Raw genomic sequence first — 19,791 nt, 5'->3', positions numbered from 1 at the left:
AGGTAACACAAAGCTTAAGGGGGAGGGGGGAAAATATGAAATCAGAAACATGGGAGCTTGTGTGAGGCATGCTAGCTTTTTACTTGTTCTGAAATAACTTGGCTACTTGTCATGTTTTATACAGGCTTTATTAAAAATGTCTGCAAAACTATTGCCTTCCTCAAATGTTTTCACCAAACTATGTTGTAGCTCCCAAGAGGGAAAATATCATGCTGTTTCACTGCTTGTTCTTAGTAGACTGGTGATAGAGACATTAAAGGAGTTTGGCTTTTGTAATCTGAGAAAATAAAGATCTGTAGAATTTGCCCCAGGTTACACTGACACCTTTAAACTGAAATGAAAGGGTCTTTCATGACTTAACTGAAGCTGAGTTTGCTTGGTATAGAATCATAGAATTGTTTAGGTTGGAAACGATTAAACACTGCAAAACAGTTCCAATGCCTGAACAAGCTCAGAAAACAATTTTAAGTGAGGATAGAGGAGCTGCCTTGAAGCTGGAGTTCTTGAGTTGGCTTCTGTGACATGCAAACATGTCAAACAGCTGGAGGTTAATTATTCACTGCAAAAAGCTTGGCCAGGGCCTCACAAGAGCAGTGTTTGCCAGTGTCACCTCAGAGTATTGCACAGAGAGATGTTAACTATTTCTCTTAGGTGGAATTAATGTTCTCTGTGGTATTAGGTGGGCTACTGAAGTCAGTGATAGAGGAGGGGGCAATATGCGGAGATGGCAAGTTCAGTAACTGAATTTTTTGCTGAAGTTTTGAAGGGACATGATGTTTTTGTTAGGTACTAGTGTATTAGACCTTAAAATGGGCTGCACCAGAAAGTATCATGCAATTGTGAAGCTGGTGTCATTAGCCATTTGAGTCAATTTGGTTTTCTTGGTTATGAAACTCCAGTGGTGAATAAGAAATGTGGTATTACAGTAAAGATTCCTTAAATCCAAATGCTGAAGAAGATTTCCTTAAAACTAAACGTGTGTTCTGGCAGTTAATTAACTGGGGAACTTAAATATGGCCTTCACAACTTGAGGGGGTTTTGCTAACACAGCAATGATTTAAATTACTGGAGGTGCTCTCTTTCTTCCCCTTGCCAGGCTGTGCTTCAGTTTTATTGAATGCACAATGCAAAAGATACATTAAGATTAACACAGGGGCAAAGCTTTTTGGTTTTTGTCATGTCTGGAGGAAAAGGCAAAGATCTGAATGTGCAACAGCAACATTTGACTTGACTTGTTGCAGCTCCGAGGAGGAGCAGCGCGCCTCTTGGGCTGGCTGCCGTGCATGGAGCGGTTTCAGCTTGTAGGAGCCTGCACCAGGATGTCCAGGAGACAGGATTTTACCCTGGAAAAGACAGTGCTATAGCAACACCCTGCTCCCCTCAGGGAAAGATTTGTTTACCAAAGCTGTCTCAGGAGGGATGGTTGTGAAGCTTAGGCAGTGCCCTGTACTTGTTCTGATGTTCGCATGCAGTCAGTGGCTTGACTGCAGGGACACGAGGGGTGGGGGCACTAGGGAAGATGCAGGATGCTAGGGATAAATTTTAGTTATGGTTAAGGTAGCATTCAACTTTAATCCCAGGTCAGGAACTCTGCCTGTTAGGTTTACACATATAGCTGGCAACCGTGCTCTGGGAGGGCCGAAGGGGTCTCCCATGCTCCCCAGTAGCATGGGCTTCAAGTCAAGACCATGAGCAAGTTCAGTGTGGCCATTGCAGAGTTTCTAGTGGGCAGAACTTTCCTGTACATCTGCATGCTGTGGATGTTGTCTCTGCTGAATTTGTTCCACCTGGCGTGCTAGTGTAGCTCCCTTCTAAAGTTTTATCTTCTCCTTCTGTCTTACAGAAAGGCTTTAACAGTAGTGAGTTTTGGGGGCCTGGGCACAAAGCCTTCAGTCATGTAGCCTCCTATTGCTGCAAAACCCAGTGCACTCAATCTCTGAATGTCCTTGACACTTTGAACTCCAGACCACCTGAAGGCTATACTACAACTGCCTGAAAGGGTGGACAACTTCAGCAGGTCCCAACAGAGAAGTGGGAATGGAATGATCATGGTTGGATATTAATAATCAACATCTACGGAATACCAGTTCTCTTTTCCTTAAAAGAAAAATCCTGTAACACCCAGAGAAACTGATAAACCTACTTATAGTTTTTCCAGAAGTTGTAATTTTAATATGCATGGGAAGGAGGTAGTTCCTCTAAGGTGCTTGGGCATCTCATTACTTCACTTGCATGGGGGAGGAAGGGAAAAAGTTAGGCAAGTCTGAAAACCCCGTCTCCTGGGGGAACCTGCTTGCAGCTTTCTTCACCCTGAACACACCATGACAAACCATTTAAGTTGTTGCACTCTGTGTGTGCCATCCCTTTTCTGCAAAACAGCATCCTTCAGATTTTGACCAGCATGCTGCCTTACACTTTGGGAGGTACCTACTGCAGAACTCCAAATCTATCTACAGAGGCAGGTTGTATGTGTCTACAGGCTTGAATAACTTTCCCTCTCCAATTTCACATGAGATGGGAGAGAGGCTAGGAAATGTTTAACTAAACAGGTCTTTAGCAAGGAGGCTATTATTAGCTGAACAGGCAGTGGCTTAATCTCACCTTCTCATGTCCCTTAGAAACTGTTACAGAAAGCTATATCTGAATCATTAAAGTTGATGTCTGGGTGAGGAACTTGTGTTTCTGTGAGGTTTTTGCCACTTGCAACTAATTGACTTCCTTCTTGCTTTGCTGGAGTTTGGCAGGGGAAAGCTGACAGTCTAGGGCAGCTACTGTGCTTGAGACACCTCTGCAGATGTCCCCTCAAATAGCTCGTTTCCACTGAGATGCCTGAGCACTGCCAGGAGTCTCTGTCTAGGTTGGTGGTTTCCAGCCATGAACATGTTTCAGGACCTGTTGTGGTGGGACCCATCTCGCAGCTCGGGAAGCGTTGGGTGGAGGTGATCCTAGCTGGTTGTATTCCAGGAGCACAGCAGTAGTCCTAAATGTGGATTCTGGGCTTCTGTCTTGGCTTTGGGCTAATCAGGCATCATTGAATCTCCTCTTGGCAGGTGAAGAAGTCCTTGTTTTCTGCCAGGAAGTGGTGATGCTCCCAGACAGGCCCTGCATGATGGTGCCAGAGCCTTGTTTAGGCCAAAAGGAGCTTCTGAAGTGACTGAACTTCTATGCTACTGATGACCAGAAATTAGGTGCAGCTTCTGGATTCCTTTCCCCGTTGTTGGCACAAGGCATGTTGTTAAGTGCATGTGATGTCAGCTTAGCTCAATTGTAATTGCCTTTAGAATTTAATTTTTGGTCCTAAGAGATGGCATTATGAAATATTGAAGGTGGATGACGATGTATATCAGTGGGGGTTTGCTGATGGAAAAGACCACACTCCCTGCTGCCCTTGGTGCTCCAGTGCCAGAGCCACCAGCTCACCACTGGCATGTGTTTGGCTAAAGCAGAGGTGAAATGGGAATAGAAATTTCTGGAGGAAAAAGTGTCAGGAAGAGACTTAAAGCTATCACCTACTGACCTCCTGGTAAACTGATTAGCCTAAAACTTAAATGGAAGATTCTTTTGCTTTAAGTTTGAGACTTGCTTACAGCCGATAGCCTAGTAACTGAAGTGGTTTTGCAGGCTGATGGTGACATTTCGTTAACAGGAATCCATGCACTACGTCTTTTATTGCAAGTAACCACAAGCTATATTTGACTAGTGAGACATGCAGAAGTGAAGAGGAAAATGGCAGAACAAGTTGTTGGTTTTTTTTCTTTGGCAGGCTTTTTATTTTCATGTTGTCACAGCCTGTTCTTTCACACTTTCTTCTATGCTTATAAAAGTCTCAGCTTCTGACTTGACTCACGCTTAATTCTTACTTGCTCCTAACACCTGACTCCAGCTAATTTTATCACTGATGTATAAGCCCTAGTTTGTTATAAAGGACAGTAGTTGCAGTCTTTTTTTATTTATTTCTTCCCTGTGTGATGTACTTGTTATTACAAGGAGCTTTCTGAATAAAAGATGAGTTTAGTCACACTGAGGAGGGTTGCTAGACATCATGCTTAGCTATCTTGGATCAAAGGCATTACATAAACAAGCTGGAAAATTAATAAGCACTTTCTCAAATGAGAGCCTTTGTGGTTTAACACTAATTCTAGGGGTTTTTTTTGATTGCTGAAAGTTGGATAAGGTTTTTCTTCATGGAAGGGAAAAAAATTGGTCTCCCCATTAAAAAGTTCTTAGCTAGGTGTTTAGCTAAGAGTACCATATATGTAACAGCCTTCATTCCTTCACCATGGAACATGTATTACAAGTGTTGTGCAGCTGATGATTTAATGCAGTGAGACTCCTGACTAGCTAGTCTTCAAATTCATTTTTCTTGCATTTAGTTTAGAGGTAGGCCAGGGACAAGTTACTCATCTATCTTTCTCCCTTTTAATTTTTTTTTTTCCACTTAAGAGCCTCGCTGTTACATTGGGACTGCCTGAAGTTCAGTATCAAGTGTCCTCAAGTACTTGCTTTTCACCAAAATGAAATCAGCTTTTTTTCTGGTCTGTAGTTGGTGACCGGAGTTGCTTGAAATTTCTTCCTACTATAAACCCTTTTTGCTGATGGCTTGTCATAATGTTCAAATGAGTAAATGAAATCTGTTGTTGAAATCTGGATAGAGTTTTACCATCTGTCACCGACTGTTTAAAAGCTGAGTGCACATCAATATTTGCTTCGCTCTGAATTTGCATTAGAAACCCCACAACAGCATTTATAGTTCACAACCAAATTCTACTCAAGCATTTCTCAGTTGCTTCTGAAAACACAGAAGCAAAGGCTGATCTGCGGCCTTGATTGCTCAGTGTCTGGAGAAGTCCCGAACAGTACAGTCAAATTTAGAAAAGAGGTATTAAGAAGCAGCAGTGGAGCAGGGAGGGAGTCACATCAATCACAGGAAGGTCCCTAAGCCACCAGCTGTGGACCTGGCACCTCGAGCTCCTGGAGATACTGCAGTCCCTAGTGACCTCTCTCTGAATGGATTTGTGTTTAACTTCATGTTAAAATGTAAGTTGCCAAAGTGTTGAGTCCAAAATATTGACAATGTGTATTCTGTGTGGTACTGAGGAGTGCTATGGAGAAAAATTCTGAATGTGGGTCACTTGTGCAGCTCAGGTAACTTGATGCAACTTTGAGCTGAAGGAGCACATGGAAATGACACTTATTCCATCAGCTCTTGTTGAATCTGCAAATGCCAGTTAGAAACTTTCCAGTCTGTTCTTTCGCACTTGAACATCTAAGGAAATAACTTTCATACAGCTCCTGGGAACTGACTGTGGATTCCCCTTCTCCTTTGCAGGTGCTGAAAGCATTGTTGCAATTATGATTGGCAACCTGAAAGGCATGGAGATCTTACATCGGATTGAGAGTGGCCTGAAAGTCACTATGGCCATCGAAGTGGGGAAGAAGCACAGTCCTTGGATGAATCAATACTCCATCTTCTTCATCTCCGTGTCGTTTTTCATTGTCACAGCAGCAACCATGGGCTACTTTGTTTTTTATTCTGCTCGGAGACTCAGGATCGCAAGGGCCCAGTCCAAGAAGCAGGTGAGTTTGTGTGTGCCATTGCCATTTTTTTAAATGCTCCTGAGCCTCCATGCTGTGGATCTTGAGGGAAAAATACTGGTTGAGCACCAAAATTACTGGATTTGTTCCTTCCACAGGAAGGAAATATTGTGATCTTTAAAATGCTAAGAGATATCTTTTTAAGCAGAATCACAAATTAAAACTTTCCAAAGAAGCAGCAACCCCTCAACGGTCTGGAGACAGTAACTGATTGGTTTGGTTGACTGTCCGCTACCAGTTTTACTGTCTGATCTGCAGTGCAGCTGTAATGCTTGTGAACTGGAGGCGGTGAGAGCGCTAATCTGCTTTTAGCTGACCCTCACACTTCCCACGCAGAACTGTCTGCGTGCTGGCTGTAATGTGCGACACGACTGCAAACGTGTCTGCCAAATGGTCTGCGACTTTGGCCGCCTTTCTGTAGGCCACAAGCCAGGAAACTGCCGCCTGTCGAAAGCTGCTTTCTGACAGAAGGCTTTTTGAGAATTGCAGTGACAGCCTCAATTAGGAGTCCCAAAAAAAGCACTGTTAAATTGTGCTCTTCTCAAACCCCAGGCAGGGAGTTGCTAATGAGTTAAGTTTCCAAGTAACTCTTCTGTGCAATAATCTGATCAGCTGGTAGGACTAATGCTCACAGCTTCATCTTCTGTCTGATCAGACCTCTTTTGTACCTGCTACTTCAAGGCTTACGCAAAAACCTTAAAAGTGAGAATCAAGTCCTGGCATGCCAACTGTCTGTCAAAGGTGATTGGCGGCAGCAGGAATGGGATCCGAGTGGCTCAGGTGTGAGTACTTTCTTCAGCCTTGCCCTGGCAGCTGTGTCTCATGGCAGAATCGCTCTCCTCCTTTGCACCCTAGAAGCTGGCCTGCAAAACTTTATCAAATTACATGAATGTTTTTCTTCCTTTGAAGGTATTTAAGAGACTGCTTGTGGAAGTCCAGTGCTATTATGAGCTATCAGGCTTTCAAAAAGCAACAAATGTCATTAATGCCTCAGTGGTAGACAGTACTGGGAAAATCCAGTCTGCTTGGCTAGCACCTTCACAAAGTTTTTCTATCTTGGGCTCTGTGTGCTCTGGGAGTTTACTGTAGGTTGAAAAATAACATTGATAAATGACATGCCAGTTCCACATGATTTCAGCTGAACTGAAATTAAGGAGCCTTAAAAAGTGCTTTATAGAGTATAAGAATAGAAGAAAGCTTCTCTGCTACCAGGGGGTAAAAATGTACTGTTTTGTAAAAGTGAAACTCAAGACAATCCAGAATTGTTTTCAATTGTTTTTATACCATGGCATCTAAAAACTGACCTCACAAAGATTAGATAAGCAAAGAATAGCAAAGTTCTTGTTAGTGAAGGTGAACTACTAAAAGGTGATGCTACAGTGTTCCTGGTTAACCAGCTGATTGAATTTTCTGTGTATATCCAGAGTTGAGACCTTAATTGCTTTGGCTCCATGAAATACTGTATATTTGACTGTATTAGTCAAAAGACTTACCAGCTTGCATACCACATAGGGAGCTTTCCTGACGTCGTTCAGCCATTTGGAAACATGGATTACCTGGACTTTGGTCTGTTATTTGATGGAGTTAAGGAGTGTGTTTTGTCTCCTTTATTACAAAGATGTCTAAGGGTTATACACACTTCTAGGAGGTATCTTGAGGAAACAGTCAAGTGTATTGATAGTTAAGTATTACAATTTTGCCCTCTTTCAGAAGTGAACTGCTGTTCTGGATGCATCCCTTTACTCAGTGGCACTACTCTTCGAAGTATGTCTTTGGCCTTCCCTGTGGGATTATATTGCTATAAAGTGTCAGGCTACCACTTGAATAAAACCAAACACTTTTGAATAGCTCTACAGAGTGCTGTGATGAGCTAATTGTGATATGTAATAATGATGCTCTGTAGCTTGTCTCTTGTATGTTTGGGTTCCTGAATATTTGGCTTGTTCTTGTGGACTGAGCCACAGTCCTGGGAGAGCCCTCACCCTGGACTGAAAAGGGCAATGAAGCTTGAGTCTCACTTGCTTACTAAGGGGTGGAACAGAAAGAGCGGAGACAATTTTGTAGATGCTTTTTCTCTTCTGCCAAGGCTTCTTGAAAACAAGATCCTGGCTAGATACATGTTTCATTTGTGCTTGGGACTAGTAGTAACCCCTGCTTGAACTGGATGGCTTCTAGGTATTACCATATTGGCAATAAGTTTCTCCTTTTTTTTTTTCTTGAGAAAAATCTTCAGACTCTAGTGCTTTCTGAAGTAATCTCTTGTTTTATAGACAGTCAGGCTGTTGAGTACCTTTAAACTTTGCTGTTTGACAATACAGTTTCTGTACTTCTTGATATGACTACTTGCTGCATCTGGTGAAGGCACTTTTTCTACATGGCTTGATCACATATAAATGTGTATTTTAAATGTGTTCTCCCCTGCAGACTTCTCTTGAAGGCAGCAGCTGTCTCTCACTCAGCTTGAGCAGGAATTGCCTACAAGTCAGCAATGTAAAACTGTGCAAAGGGTTTCTTTAAAAAGTTGAGAGACTATTGAGAAGAGCCAGGTCATGTTGCCTTGCAGTCCACGCAAAACCAAAGTTTAGTAGTGTATCTGTAAGTTACAATAGTGTAGCTTTTTCCTCATGAGCCAACTAGCTAAACTGTTTAAAACCTGTGAGTTCTTGTCTGAATGCATATTTTCTTCTTGACTTGAAATTCAAGTCCCCACCTCTGCAATCTCTTACTGCATCATAAGCTCTGTGAGCAATAAGGTGGAAAAACAAGGCAAATGTGGTAGGTGGCTTGCTACCTTTCTAGTTAGTGGAGAACTGGCAAATTGAGTTCCTTAATATATTAACCATTCTTAATAATGTAAAATGGCCAGTGATGTTATCTGTGGTTTGGTTTCTAATTTAAGCTCTAGTCTTCACTTCTGTTGATTTCATAAAGATTAGATTTTGCAGCTGAGAAATGACCTAATTAGTGCCTTTGGATGAGATGAGTTGCTCAGCTTTGCACAATTCAGAACTGCTTTCATGGCAGCAGCTACCTGTGAGGAAGAGCTCCTTTAGCTTACAGGAGAAAAGCAGGAGTTCCTGACCTCCTTAGTTTGGTCTGTGTTGCCATGCCCATGCTTGCAGGGTGCCAGGAAGGCACTCTTATGCAGAAAAGGTTGCAGGCAAAATTGGCAGTGTTGGACTAGGGAAGACTGAGGACTAAGCAACAGCAAACCTATTTTTTTCCAGTTGGGTACCTGTCTACTTCAACATGTCAGAGCCTGGATAGGAGCTGGGGCCTGGGCTGTTTTGTAATATCTAGCTTCTGTTGTTTTGTTTTGTTTTCTCCCTCAGCTTAATCAGCTATTATTTTCTAGAATTGCTTGGTTGGGGCTTTTAGACTTAATGTCAATATCATTTAATGTTTGCTTGAAAAACTTGTCTTCACAAAATGCCTTGACATTCCAAGCTCGAGCATTCTGAATCTCCTGCTCGGCTACTGAATAAAAAGCTTCCTCTTGCAACCTTTCTCCCTCCCCCTTGGAGGGGTGTTCTGCTGTACTTACCAAAATCAATGTTAAAGGTGACTTTGCCATCAGTGCATTTCATGAAGAGGAATTAAGCTTGTGCCCAGGCAAAACTTAAAATATTGTTTCAGTAAATTATTAATGATACAGCCAGTTGAGTCCTGTCTAATATGATTGGCCTGACATAGATGTGTAGATTAGATACTGGATGAAGGAGAACATTCCTAGAAAGTTTAGTTTTCAATTAATAACAAGTAGCAGTGACAGTTCTGGTTGCATGTGAGCAGTGCTAACATTGCTGCATTCCTGCTCTGATGTTACCATGTGTGCTGCTAAAACTTTTGGAAGCCTCAGTGTTTACTGGGAGGAGTATGTGGCTGCTTCTCTGTCTTCAGTCCAAACCATTGACAAGGGGAGCATCGTTCTGAAGTTAACCTTAAGTGACCTACAGAAACATATACTGATATCTTCAGCAGCAGAAGTTTACAAGCTTCAAAGAAAACTTGACTGGTTCATGTTCATTAAAGATATATCTGAAAACTTGTTTGCATCCTTCAGCTTGGGATTGTATGTATCTCTTCCTTGATAGTCGTTAATAGCTATCAACTATTAAACCCTAGGACTGTGTACATTGATGGTATATCTTAGTACCCCAAAACAATGGCAGTACACAAATAAGTCATTTTGCACCAAAACTGTTTGACAGGGTCCCAGCAGACCTTGCCATTAACTGCTTAAGCGCAGGGGATCTTATACAGACTTGAATTATCAGTTCTCACTGAGTTTGTCAGCAGTAACCCTCCACTCACTTGTTCCCTCTGTACTTGTGCCACCAGCACTGCACCTTCATCCCAAAGAGATTCGTGTAACTGAACTAAAATGCACAAGGGGAAGTAATTCTGGAGAGCCAACGGTGCAGAGTTCCTGCACTGAGCTGCTGAATTGGGAAGAGAGTTGTTGGTTAGCTGCAAAACCTGAGTCTAGTCTGTCCCTAAGACAAACGCTGTGTTGGGTGGCACTGCCAGAGCTGCCTGATATGCCTCTGTTCTGAGGCAGCCAGTGCTCTGGGGAGGGAGAGGACACTCATTCTTCTTGTTGATGGAACAGCACCGACCTTTAAACAGCTGTTGGCTCTGGTGCTGATCAAATGCTTAGCAGTGATGGCTGGACAGCAACAGTTGCCAGGCAAGCTGGGCTTCTGCTGTCTGCTGGGCTCTGCCCTGCTACCCTGACAGCAGCATGTGAATCACTGCCTGAAGGGGAATGCTTCCTCCTCTGCGTTCATTAAAGCTGCCCTGTAATCCACTTGGGGCTATTCATTTGATCTGTTTCACACCTGTCATAGGGAGAGGGAGAAACAACTATGAGCCCCTTTTTTTTTTTTTTTTTACCTCATTTGTACATGTTACTTTGAACCAATACTGAGATAAAACTGCATTCCTCCACTCGACAGGAGTGGGGCGTGCTGGGAGGCTCCTGAGCTGTTTGCGTGCGCTGTGGAGCCATCGTGGCAGAGCATGAGTTCAGGGTGTGTTGGTGGTAGCTGAGCTGATTGATTGGTAAAGAATCTCACCTTTCATCAGGTGGTGTGTTCGTGCCAGGAGGTTGTCATGAAGTGACTAGTTAAAAGTATTGATTGACTCAATGTTCAGTCTTCTGTAGCATGTCAGTTGGAAGGCTTCTGTTTGTTTTGGCTAGGTCTAATCTGATCACGGTATTATCTTACCTAGTCTCTTACAAGAAACCCTTGAAATTCCTGTGCTTTGTAAAAAGGTTGCTTAAAAACAAAGCATATGCAAATGCTTTGTGTCATCCAGAGTCAATAACCGCACCAGTATGTCCTGAAGCTCTGTTTCATGTTGTCTTTAAACAGCATGGTCATGCTTACTTGCCTTGTTTTGATAACACCTGTGTTATAAAACTGGTTCCTGCTTGCAGCAGGCACCTTGGTAAGTATTAGTAACCAGGACCTAAGAGAAAGTGACTGTGTTTAACCAGGACTGTTTTCTGTTCCAGCGACAACTAAGGGGCAGGGCTAAGAAGGCCATTGAACAGTTACAGCTGCGCACCCTGAAGCAAGGGGACAAGGTATGACGGATCCTATAATCTCCTGAGCATTATGGCACACGCTTTGCACAGAACCCAGAGTGGTCCTTAGTTGTGGTGCAGGATGCAGAAGTCTCTCTGAGTCCATAACTGTCTTTTGCAGAGATGGTTCCTCTTTGGGACCAGGTCCTTTTCTGGGGTGCAAGACTTCCCAATTTGCACAGTTTTATAAATCAGATTATTTTTTTAGCTGCTGAGGTGAGTGGTCCTAATTTGTTGGCATGAATGCTTACAGGAAAACTGTATCTACTCAGCTACCCTGACTATTCTCTGTGTAACTGAAACTGGAGGTAGCAGTTCTTAAATCTCTACAGTAGTGCCTCAAGTAATCCAAGGATGGTTTGAAGTTGGACTTCTAAACCATGGGATTAAACTTTCAAGGCTTCTGCTAAAGTGTTTGACTATGAATAACCCACACATTTTGTTTATATAAGACTACATATGGGAGCTATCTTAGTTTAGCTAGACCCCTTTGTCTGCAGTAAATCTGACTGTACTTCAGAGGAAGCTTTTCAAGTCTGCTAACGCTGTAAATTCATTTCACCACTTTAGGAAACTGGTTCTGATGGAGACAGCTGTGTTGTGTGCATTGAGCCGTACAAGCCGAACGAAGTTGTGCGCATTCTGACTTGCAAGTGAGTTGCTTTCCAGACTGTACCCCGATCCAGCGTCCGGAAGCCTCTTACTGGGTGTTCCTTTTGCCGCGTTAACAAAGCTGATCATACTTTAATCAAGCTGTTGCACAGCAAGAATACTTTAATCTCTGTCAAACAGTGTTTTGAACTACAGGAACTGTGTAAATCCGCACTTACAGTGTGCCACAACAATGTGTGTTTGTAACTTCCCCTGTGAGTGGCCTGACAAGTACAACTTGGCACACCACAGTGCTTCTCCAGGGAGTGCCAGGGCTTTTTAAAGATCTCCTCCTTGGCTGGTGTATAAGAGTGTTACCTCTACATTGCAGATAACTGGCAAAATTATGCCCTTTTTTTTGTTACTGAGACGGCTGTGTTCCTGCCATACTTGTTAAACAATGCTAACTTGGGTAGTTTAGAAGAAAGTGTTTCTATTCCTGTATGCATCGTCTGAAATAGAGGCCAAAACAGAGCTATAGCAGTTATTTTTCTATAATTCTCTGTTGTATTTCATTGCTGTGCTCCTGTGGAAGCCTGGTATTATAGCACTAAACTTTAATTTGGTTACTTCTAAGATAAGCCATGAAACCGTTTTAGGGCTGAAGGAAACTTTCCCATGTGCCTGCTGAATGGGACTGCTCTGGCAAAGCTGCTAAAATCAGAGGACTGCAATGTGAACTGCACAAGTTTTGTATGGGAGGAGGTTTTGTTACCCTTGGGAAAAATCAGCTTCTGAAGAATGGTAAAACCTGTAGCTGCTGTGTGTGTGCTGAGCAGTGTTACCTGTCAAACTCCAATCTAAGCTGGGGTTACCTTTGCACAAGGGTACAGTTTTGCAAAATGTTTTTCTGTTTCCAAGCAGCAGGACTTCTAACCTGCTGTGGTATCAACAAGTTGGCCTGTTAAGCTGTTATCAACAAGCTTCCTTAGTAGTTTAGGAGAAACTGAATAAGCGTTCAGGCACATGTGTTAATGAGTATTTAGCTGTCTTTTCAGGTTGGTGCTAGCTGGTGGTCCTGTTTAGTAATGAAGTCAGTCCCATGAGTACAGTAGCATTTAGACAGGATCTGGATACTTTTGGCTCATAGGAGCTCTGGCTTCTCATTATTTCTCTACAAACCCTGTTAATCTTGAGATGAGTTGCAAACAAAGCATGACTTATTGGGTTAAGAGGGGAAGTAACTTCTTTTAAATGTATTCTTTATGCACCAGTTTGCATTATGCTTTGCTCTGAGACTGCTTTTGCATAGATTTATGTTGTATTCCTCTTTGGCCCAAATCTTGCTCCAAGAGGCACTAGCTTATGATGAGTGCATTTACCTGATAATGTTCATCAGTGGTGATCTCTGCCAATATCAACCATGTTAAATTTTCTCTCACATGAGACACTGATATTTACTGCAAGAATGTACTTGATGTTGGTGGCTGGCTGAGACCAGCTGTGACCCTACTTGTTGACAGCGTGTAACTCTATCCGTGAAGGCAACAGGCAGTCAAATGCTGCTGTGAGTCACATCAGTGGTATCTAAGTGTCTGGGGTATGTGTATTTGCTGAAGGCATTCTTCTCCAGATAGTTAAACTGAAGGCATTTACAGTAGCAGAGGTACACAAGACCAGTATTAAGTCCACGTACTAAAATAGTCACACATTGAGGAAGTTTCAGATTGTACTCCAGACATTACGTTGGTGCAGCTGGAAGGAAGAACTGGTTATCTGGTCTGAGTTGGAGAATCCTGGTATCATACTGGGGCATAGGATACTGAGCACAGGATGTGGTGATCTCTGCACCTGTCTCTTAATAGAGTTCTGACTAATATCGAGCAGTGCCTGTCTGCTTTGCGATGTCTGTTCATGCTGAGGGAACAGACAGACTGCACAATTTCAAGTCATCCTCCTGAATCTGTAGCCTAATTCAGACTCCTTGTGGAATTGAGTGTCTTCATAGAAGCACAAGTTTGCATCTGTAATGGCCGAACTAAATTTACTTTCTAGAGTACGCAGCCTGCCAAGTATCCACTTTGAATACACAGTGACTTCACAGACAAAGTAAATGTGTGGGAGTGTAGTTTATCTTGAGGACATAACTCCGTGAGATTATTTTTCTGTGCAGTTTTAACAGAAACAAGTGCTTTAGTCATCTGCATGATGGAAGTTAGCCTTAAAGCTAAGGCTGAGATGTCAATATTTGGTTAGATTAACAGCTGGGAATGTTTTGTCCAAAGATTAAAATAAAGGTTAAAACTGATGTAGCAGTGATGATAATGCTGAATTCTAGCAGGTTGTATAGAGATACTAATAAGCATAAGCCAGCTACAGGTTTGAGAGGTCAACTATCCATAACTTTGAGCTGAAACTTGTGGCAAAATACAGTAATCTGCTCTAGAATGAATACATTGTGTTTCTAAATGGGACTTCATAGCTGCTGCATAGAGAGTTTTGCTGGTGTGAAACCTAACTACTTGTTACCTTCCTTCACCAGCCATCTCTTCCACAAGAACTGTATTGACCCCTGGCTTCTGGAACACAGGACATGCCCCATGTGCAAATGTGACATATTGACAGCTTTGGGTATTGAGGTAAGCCTGTAGTCTGTTACCAGTGTTAGGCCAGCGTAGTCATGTATGAGCTATGTCATGCTGCCTCTAGAGCACAGATGTGGGGCACAGTTGTGGCTGTGTCAGTGATGAGATGCTACAGGACTAATTGCTGCGAGGCCTGCAGCTGACCTGGGCTGAGTTGGTGTCATCTATAGCCTTGGGCAGAATGCCAGCCAAAACTGATTGTAATGCATGACTGAAGAATTGCTCTTAGCTCCCTTAGCTAAGGGTGTTTCTCAAAGCTTTAGGCAGACTTTGACAACTCATACTGTCCCTGAAAACAGCCTCTAGTTGCTTCCCAAGTGAACGTGTTAGCATGTATGGCTTTCCTGCACCCAGATGACTTCCTAGGGTACGCAAGGAATTTGATGTGTTCTGCAACTGCTCGTTGTGGCAGTTGCCGGGGAAGATGCTGTTACCAATGCTTGACACTGCCTGGACCAGCTAAAATGCATGACAGTTTGCCTGGGGAGCAATCACTTGACTCTCGTCCTTGCAGGCATTGGTCTCCTAGAGAGATGCAGCCTCCTACGAAGTTGTAACTTAACTGTTTTCCCTTTTTTCACAAAGGTGGATGTAGAAGAAGGGGCGGAGTCTGCACAACCCACAGTATCCAGTGGGACACCAAATGCCTCTGCAGTTAATGAAGAAGATAATAGTAGTGAAACTGCATCATCTGGATATGCTTCTGTGCAAGGAGCTGATGAATCTGTTCCGGAGGAACATGCACCATCGGAAAGTGCGTCTATTGCTTCATCTTTCTTGTGATATTGTATTGCACTTTGTTGCTTATGCTATGAATTAGGGGTGAGGTTGCCTTAAGAACATCTCACAGTGCTAGAGTACCTCATTTTACAGAATAATCTTAGTTTTCCCTTTTGTTTTAGCACTTGGCTGTGACATTTGTTTTTTGGTTTTTGAAAGAAACACAACTTAAATATTAATTAAAAACAGAAGTCTATGAAAAGAGTAGTTGAAAAATCAAAGGCTTACTGCTTAAAGGCCAAAGAGATTTTTCTAAAGATGTCCCTGATCTCATTGTCTCTTTGGAGATTTCATTTTGGATGAGTGTTGCTTTGCTTTAAGTAGTTAATTACTTACAGAAAATGTTTGGGTGATCAGTCTTGCTTTAGCTTAGATGACTCAAAATATAGATGACAAATACTTCAATGGAATTTCAGGTTTTGCCAAGGCTGAATTATTCTTGAATATTTAAGAGAATTTTAATGTGAAAAGACTATCAGTCTTTCCAAATACCTTTTTCAACAAGAACAAAGTAATTGAAAATACCTTTTTAGTGTTCAACTTTGTCAACTCAGTGTTGCTGTGGATTTGAAAAATGGAAAGGTTCTAGGTAAAAAAAAAAAATGAAAGTAACTGTCCCCTGGATTGTGGAATGGGTTTGAGAGGAGTAAGTGGGGAAGCTTTCAGAGACAAGAGAAATGCTCTTGCTGTGTCTTTAGATTTCCCGTGGGAAGCTTAGCTGATAGCAAAGGGCAGCATTTGCTGCCTGCCACCCGTGGGACTTCTTGCTCCAGCAAAGGATGTGTGTTCAGACTGCCCTGTCTAGGGTGCCCAGTAGAGTTGACCACACTTCTGATGAGCTGAACATCAAAGTTGAAATTGCATCCCTATAAGCAACTGAAGGGATGCTGGATTTGTTATATCGCTCAAGCTGTCATGTACCCTCACTTTGAGGGGCAAGGACACACATTAACTTCAGCCTAACAAGGTTAGTCTGTAGGGAGGCGGCCTCCCTCTCAGAATCAGCCTGTGTCCCACAGTTTATTCTGAACCTAGTCTCTAGAAGTTGCTCCTGATGTGTGTCTTCAGCAGCCCTAAAATTATGTGGGAATTGCTGGTCTCCTTGTATTTGGATTTCATAGCTGTGAATGACCTTCTGCCCTTTGCACACACAACTTGGGTTTGCTCAGCACTAGTGAGAAGTGAACTCCAGAGCCGAGCAGATGCCTCTAGAAATGACAGGTAATGTCAAGAATGGGCTTGCAAACCAATGAGGGGCAGCAGAGGAGTGGTAATTGGAGCACAGCCTTGGATTTCCCACTCTGCAGGAAGAGTACTGGTACAAGACCACTGCAGTGGGCTTGTGGAAATAAAGCAGGTGTGGATTGCTTTAAGGTGATAAAGTGTGCCTATGACACTAACTTGTCTTCTCTTGGTTTTGTTCTGGACAGATGACAGTGTGCGTCTTGTAAACAATGAATCCCAGCTCTCTGCTGTGAAGATCCTCCCGCACGCTGACAACCCAAGTTTTGAGGCAGATGAAACACAAGATCATGAAATCTGTCCTAAGAATGTGCCCAGCAACATGGTGTGAGCCTTCTGCAAGGAGCTGCCTATGGCTGTCACATATATACCAAACATTGCAAGACTAGCAGAAAAATATTGCCTTGGCAATGTTGAGATCAAATAGACTTGTTCAAATTGTAACCATATGGTTTGCCGTTCTTAAAACTGCATCTCCCACATGGAATTTAGTTTTAGCACTCTTCCGCTAAAGCTGTCTTAAATATAAAGAAAAACATATTTTAACACTAAAAAGCTCCATCTTCAGCAAAGCTTCTCTTCAATGTTTGAGTCACTTAAATAAGGAGAAGATTCTTTATGTTGTAGCTGTCTCTACTGGGAATTGTTTTGACTTAGGGTTTTTTTGTTGTTTATTGTTTTAATTCGAGTGGATTTTCATTGTAAACAAATTGATTTTGATCTAGTCTAATACTTATTTACCAGACAAACTTTGGTTTAAAGCAACGCTGTATTCAATATTTCAGCGCACTAATTTGATAGGAGAAAGTACAAACTAATGCCTGTCAAGCTGAATTTTGCCCACAGTGTCTTTGGTTGTCTAGTAAACTGATTGATTCTCTACCTCTCAACTCCAACCTGCCAACCACACATCTCTAAAGGAAAAAGAGAGCTTCAAGCTGACAGGCCCAATCTGACTTGCATGATACTGTAAAGGGAACAATTGCAGGAATTTTTCAGACCTGTTAGTATTAAACAGTCTGAAAGATCCTCCATGGTTTTGGGAGTGGTTATCTCTAGCACCAGCATGTGCCAGAGTCCTGGCTTTGTGAGAGTCTGGGATGACTTCAGGAAGCCTGAACTAAAGATGAAAAGGCAGATTCTTCCCAAAAGTTCTGCCATATTTTGTTTGGAAAATGATCCAGCTTCTGAAAAATGCTGGACTATTGCTACATGTTGTCTTGCCTGTGTGCTAAAGCTGCAGGGAGAGCTGGCGCTGTGTAAATACACCAGATAATGGAGAAGTAAGTTGTCTGCCATATGTGGGGAGTTGAACTGGGCTCCAGGTGGAACACTGGTGCCTCCATAGCAAGTGCAGGGCCTTGCCCAGCAAAGGTAACTAAGGACATCTTACAGATGCACTTTATTTTTATTTTTTTTTACTTCTGTATCTATGGCTTATTTCTAATGTTAGCAGAACTTTGAAAGCCCGCAATAAAGTACTATTGAATCTGGAGGGGAAAAGCAATGCGTTTTCTTAGCTCTAGTACAATTAAAACAGTTGTAAATATTTAATGATTTGTATTGAATTTGAATATGAAAATGTAAATAAAACTATATTTTGATGACCCTGACACTAAATATTGATTACCAGCTCTTATATGGAAACAGATGCTCTGTTTGTCCTGTCCCACAGTCCCAAAACTCATGCGGTTTTGGGAGGCCAAAAAGCAGCAGTGCTTGCTCAAACTAATTGGAAGGAGGAGTGCTAATGTGCAGGGTGCTACTGTTAACATGAATTGCAGTTGTATTGAGAGCCTTAAGCTTAACAGCTGTATTCTATATAAAAGAAAAATCAAGCAACTTCAGGTGTGTTCAGTGAGCTGCTTGATCACTCCTCTGCACAGTTCTTCTGGGTGTGTTTGGCACAAGGCAGTCTTACCTGAAGTCTTCAGATCAGACAGGTTCCATCTTGGTGTCCTCTGTCAGCTTGCTCTGCATCCCTCCCTGACTCAAAAGCTTATGCTTGCTTTGTAAGTTAAAGCATTTTGAAAACAAATTACATACCCTTTGTTCTGTATTATGATATTAGAGGTGGTAAAAACTTGTCACTCCTCTGGCCAGTTTGGTGGTAGTCTTGTGCTTTGTAGCTCAGTTCCAAGTCTGGTCTAGGAAGCATTGGTCGGTTGTGGGCTTAAATTGCAAAGCAGAGTATAATTGGACTTCACTCCAAAGCTGTATTTTGCTGTGATCACCTTTCTATTCCACTGCTGAAGTGCAAAGCAGAGAATGAAACAGCCAAGCAGCAAGTATATAGCCCTATAACACTTAATTTCATTGCAAAAAGCTTTTCTAAATGTTTTGTGGTATGTAAGCTGTAATGTAAGATTTCATAATGATACAGTCTCATTAAATCATCTGCCAGTCTTGTGTTTAGTAACAACAAGCTATTGCATGCTCTCAAAGGGGGACTAGGAAAGATCTTTATCCCTGCAGGAGAGGAAGCCTTGCCACCTAGTGATGGATTACTGTGCTTTCTTGTAAACCAGGATTTACAGCAGCGGGATGTTATTTTAAATCCTGAACCAAACTAATATAATTTTCTCATACTGAGGAAAATTTTCAGGTGTCCCTAAAGAAGTGTAATTATAGCTGAGATTTCTGTGTAGGGGAAAAGCAGCACTTGTGATGAGAGGCTGCAAACATCTAAATGCAGTTTGAGTCAAAAGGGCAGTTGGCTCTTCCATAAAATCGAGACATAGCCCATCTCAGTCTTTAGCTGGAAAGATCTCCACTTGTCAAATTAACCTGACAATTGGACAGAATTAATATACACATCTACCTTGGCTGTGTGATTTAGTGTAATTTCATTCTGTGTTTTGCACACACCAACTCAGCAGGTAGCCCTGCCTTTTCACCCAGGTGCAGGCTGCTGGCTTTCCTGTGCAGATTGGAACTGAGTTCTGCTCCTGCAGGGGTGTAATGGCTGGCGGTTTGGAATAAATGAAAGAAAATTTATTGGCTTTGGCAATTTGGTTCTGGCTCTAAGGGAAACTTGAAACCACATAGCAATGTTCACCCACTGTGAAATAACTGTAATTCTCTGCACTGGTTTTTCAACTGTTGGTTATCTAGAGTGAAGCCAAAATTTATTTATATAGCTATTTATATAATCTTGGCTGTGGTTGAGGGAAGTAATTTACCATTTCTAGGGGAACTTTAACACCGTGAAAAAAAAATCTGGAGCACTAAATTGATCTCTGTTGCTGTAGAATGCACTGGTTAGACTGTAGCATGATTGTGCACTGATTAAGAAAGAATTTAAGTGCCTATAAATAAATTCCTCCAAGCTGACAGAGGAGCACT

At 42.2% G+C, this 19,791-nt stretch overlaps 1 protein-coding gene across 2 annotated transcripts in view; it reads left to right on the top strand.

The window, feature by feature from the left end:
• RNF128 (ring finger protein 128) overlaps positions 1-18,066 on the top strand; it is a 37,894-nt gene extending 19,828 nt beyond the window's left edge. For both annotated transcript variants that reach the window (XM_065846931.2, XM_065846930.2), the window contains exons 2-7: positions 5,330-5,577; positions 11,117-11,188; positions 11,759-11,841; positions 14,322-14,418; positions 15,010-15,178; positions 16,635-18,066. In XM_065846931.2, coding sequence (XP_065703003.1) covers positions 5,330-5,577; positions 11,117-11,188; positions 11,759-11,841; positions 14,322-14,418; positions 15,010-15,178; positions 16,635-16,777 — 812 coding nt within the window. In that variant the 3' untranslated portion in view covers positions 16,778-18,066. The remainder of the gene's footprint in view (positions 1-5,329; positions 5,578-11,116; positions 11,189-11,758; positions 11,842-14,321; positions 14,419-15,009; positions 15,179-16,634) is intronic.
• The last annotated feature ends 1,725 nt before the right edge of the window (positions 18,067-19,791 follow it).

Source organism: Patagioenas fasciata, chromosome 11 (genome assembly GCF_037038585.1).
Source record: "Patagioenas fasciata isolate bPatFas1 chromosome 11, bPatFas1.hap1, whole genome shotgun sequence".
Classification (NCBI taxonomy): Eukaryota; Metazoa; Chordata; class Aves; order Columbiformes; family Columbidae; genus Patagioenas; species Patagioenas fasciata.
Note: the sequence above shows the minus strand (reverse complement) of the source record. Positions and strands in the feature narration are given on the sequence as shown.